The sequence below is a fragment of the Fragaria vesca genome, linkage group LG7, assembly GCF_000184155.1.
Source record: "Fragaria vesca subsp. vesca linkage group LG7, FraVesHawaii_1.0, whole genome shotgun sequence".
NCBI lineage: Eukaryota > Viridiplantae > Streptophyta > Magnoliopsida > Rosales > Rosaceae > Fragaria > Fragaria vesca.
Window position 1 is genome coordinate 14,577,377 of NC_020497.1, and position 3,958 is coordinate 14,581,334.

The 3,958-nt window shown below is 41.2% G+C and overlaps 1 protein-coding gene across 1 annotated transcript; it reads right to left on the reverse strand.

The window, feature by feature from the left end:
* Positions 1-2,012: 2,012 nt before the first annotated feature.
* Positions 2,013-3,417, reverse strand: LOC101306086 (3-hydroxyisobutyryl-CoA hydrolase 1-like). Its single transcript, XM_004307292.1, has one exon. The coding sequence runs from the start codon at positions 3,298-3,300 to the stop codon at positions 2,122-2,124; it is 1,179 nt and encodes a 392-aa protein (XP_004307340.1). The 5' UTR covers positions 3,301-3,417; the 3' UTR covers positions 2,013-2,121.
* Positions 3,418-3,958: the final 541 nt, after the last annotated feature.

Below are 3,958 nucleotides of genomic sequence, written 5' to 3' on the forward strand. Positions count from 1 at the left end.
TTTTGTCCAACTACCCATTCCTCTCGCCTAGAAGTACCTCTGTAGCAAAGCTTGCTTTTTAAGAGAAATTAGAATCTGTGAAACACATGGCATGAGCTTGCAGTAACTACAAGTCAATAATATATAATCACTTATATTTGTGTATACAATTTATAATCAGATAAAGTTTCGTTTTCAAATTAAATTGCGAAGGTCCTGATATATATTACAAAAATCCAATACTAACTAGACCATACAAACATCCGAATTCCAGTGACTACAAGTCAATATCAACCAAAATGGCATGGCCACATAATCGTGGTGACTGAGAGACCACACACTATTGTAGCTGCATGTTATTTGATACCGATCTTACAAATTAATAAAAGATAATTAACTTGTCGAAATTTATCAAAATTAGACGTAAAAACTTGGGTCATTCTCTTTCTATCGAAACAAAAAAAATAAAATGATCATACTCAATCTTAACTAGGCATCTAAACTACATACAGATGTGTAAGGGTCAAGTGACAAGTCTTTTTGCACATATTTTTCAGTGTTGAGCTTATGGTTCTTGATGTATGTAGATTATGGTTAAAGTGGTTCCAGACACCACAAAATAGACTAATTACATGCAAATACACTTTTGGATACGAGAAAAAAGTGGAAGGAATATAGAGAGAGTGAATTTACCCAACTTGTGAAGGCAACTTTCCGGTGGCAGCCGCTGCAAAGATATATGTTCTGCTGCGGAGTAGGTGTCGGCTCCTTCTTCGACGGCAGCGTTGGGGAACGTAGTGGCAGCGGTTGCCTCAGGGCTCAGGCTCTTTGGATATTTGGGTTTCAGCTGTTTGAGCGAGTCGAGGTGGTGATGATGATGATGAAGAATAAGAATGAAGAATGAAGACCATACGTAGAATATATATACAAAGATTAGCTACTCGAGTGCCGCTTTCTCTTTTGTTTTTGTTGTCTTTGCGTCTTGGGAGCATGCGTGGAATTTTTTTGAACCCTTGTCTCGGGGGCTGTATCTAGTTGGAAGAGGTACCTAGGGACTCCACCCATCACTCTTAAGACATCATCACTCGGCACTGTCACCATGATGAAAGTTTATACACAATCATATATGATTCCTCCATATACGAATCTTCTTGTTGAATATGTTTTTCGTTTTAATTTAGGATGATGTAGCAATTCATCTTAGTTTTTTTTTGATGATGTAGCAATTCATCTTAGTTACATCGACGAACTAGTACATGCAACACCCATTCGGCTACTATCTAGCTGAAGATTGTTACTACCAAAAGACTAATCTCTTGTCGTATGCTTAGAAACTCCTAAACCCTCTCAAACCTATTGCATGGCCACAAACTTGTGATGGTTCTGATTTTTGTGTGGAGAAAATCTTACGGCCCACGTGTCTTGTGTGACTCACTAGTCACACAGCGACACGTTGTTTTTTTTTTTTTTTGTCAGCAGCTCTTCTTCCCTCATTCCTCTCTCTTCTCCGGCAAAACCGATCCCCTCTAACGAAGCTTTTTCACAACTCTTCTTTTTCTTCTTTCTCCTTCTTCTTCTTCCTTCCTCCCTCTTCTTCTTCCTTCCTCTCTCTTGGTAGAGGCGTGATTTGCACAGGTTGGTGGAGACGAGCTCGACGGCGGCAGGTTGTCATCCATATGGTGGAGGCGGCGATGGGGGTTCCAGGCGGCAGCTGGGCAGAGGGGCCTGCTATGCTTTGATCGGAGGGATCGGGTTTCGCTAGAGAAGAGGGAGGAAGGGCCAGAGAAGAGGGAGGGAGGAAGGAAGAAGAGCTGCGAAAAAAAAAACACATGTCGTTGTGCGACTGGTGGGTCACCCAGGACACGGGTGCGGCTGTCGAACGTAAAATTTTCTCTTTTGTGTGACACCACACCTATAGTCAAAGAAATGAAATAACACACTACATCTATTATTCAATCAAGCTTGCCATCTTTGACCTACAACTTTACATCAACTTCACTTTACAAGTCGAAACAGATTTTTTTTTCTTTTTCCTTTCTGAAAGCGAAATCAATCAAATTTCCATAGTCGGGTTCTCGTAGAAACAAGATAAATACTCTACTCACATTAGTCGATGAATGGATTGCAAGCAGCGATCATCAGTTAAAGCTTGGCAATAGCAGAACCATACAAATTGGATCTTTCAGGAAGCTTCAACTCTTCCAATTCTTCATCATCACTATCCAACTTAGAGAAGTAGCGATCAACCATCTCGTCAGTGATATGCTCCAACTTAGAAGGCTCCCATTTCGGGTTCTTATCCTTGTCCAACAATATCGCTCTACAACCCTCCCCAAAGTCCTTACTGATCTCCCCTCTCACAACATGGCAAACCATTCTTTGCTCACGAACAAGGCACTCGCCAACTCCTTGCATCCTTCCTTCTCGAATCGATCTCAATGTGATCTTCAAACTTATCGGTGACGCCTTTTTCAGGGATGCAATCGATGAAGACAACCAGTGATCACGATCATGTATACCAGTTGTAGCAAGCTCCTTCTCAAGAGAACTTAAAATTTCCTCCACTGTGCTCTTAGAAAAGCACTTGTCAATAACATCTATTCTGTGACAAACGCTCTTCTCTTTCACAGCTGGTTGCTGTGAGTATTCATTAATAATGGCTGAAATATTATCAACAAGATCACTGCTCGATATATTTGTGGAAGCAACTAGGGCTTCTTCTAACGAGGCTAATTTGGCTGAGGGAACAAAGTGAGTTGCTAAACCACAAGCGAGCATTTCAGGACCGTCCAATCTAGCACCAGTAAGACCAAGATATTCTCCAAAGAATCCAGGAAGCCTTGACAGAAAATAAGAAGCACCCAAATCGGGAAACAATCCCAGAGCTGTTTCCGGCAAAGCAAACACCGAGTTCTCAGTTGCTACACGAAACCTGCCGTGTATAGAAACTCCGGCGCCACCTCCCATGACAATTCCATTGAGAAATGAAACCTGGGGCGTAGTGTTTTTTGCTATCAAGTAGCCTAGGGTATACACCCTCTTACCTTGTCGCGCTCCAAATCTCCAGTTGCCTTCGAAAAGATGACGAGCCACCACCACCACATCGCCGCCGGCGCAGAATGCTCTTCCTTTGCCTTTGAGAATGACCAGCTTGACATTGGCGTCGTCCTCGTAGGCGTGGAACAGTTGGCACAGCCGAGACATCATTTCGTAGGAGAGAGCGTTCAGTTGTCGAGGCCTGTTCAGTGTTAATATCCTCGCAAACGAGTCCCGTTGTATCAAGATTTGATCATCCTGATCCGAGTTGATGAAAGAAGCCATGGGAGATATGATGTTACTGGAAATGTGAAAATGATAGTAGTACTGAACAAATAATAGTAGTATTGATACTTTGATAGTATGATTAGTATCGCTGTATCAGTCTTAAGAAGGCGTGCGCCTGGATCTATAAAAAACAAATGACTCTCCCTAGACTTTGCTAGCTAGTTGACTACATATTGAGCACCAAACATTCAAACAATATGAGATGGATCCAATTTTACGCAAAATAATTAATTAAATTAATTGAAGTTGGGATAGTTAATTACTTCCTTGACTAATTACCCTCCCTCAATCAAAGAACTATATTGACGGTTGAAACATCTGTCATTTTTCAAAAGAAAATAAATATTAAAAGTACTAAATAATTTGTCTTATGCAAGAGATATCACTCAACCTGGTCTGCACGGTATCTTCATTTTCATATTGATGAATCCACCAATCAGCTATTTCCGGTGAAGAACGGGAGTTTGCACTGGACCTAGCTAGATACACGAAACGTGTGAATATATACAAGACATATCCAGAGAGTGCATTTCACCCAGATTTTTTAAATCTTAAAGCAGGAAATTCATGCACATACATATTGTTGAATCAGATTTGAGAGAGAGAGAGAGAGAGAGAGAGAGAGAGAGAGAGAGAGAGAGAGAGAGAGAGAGAG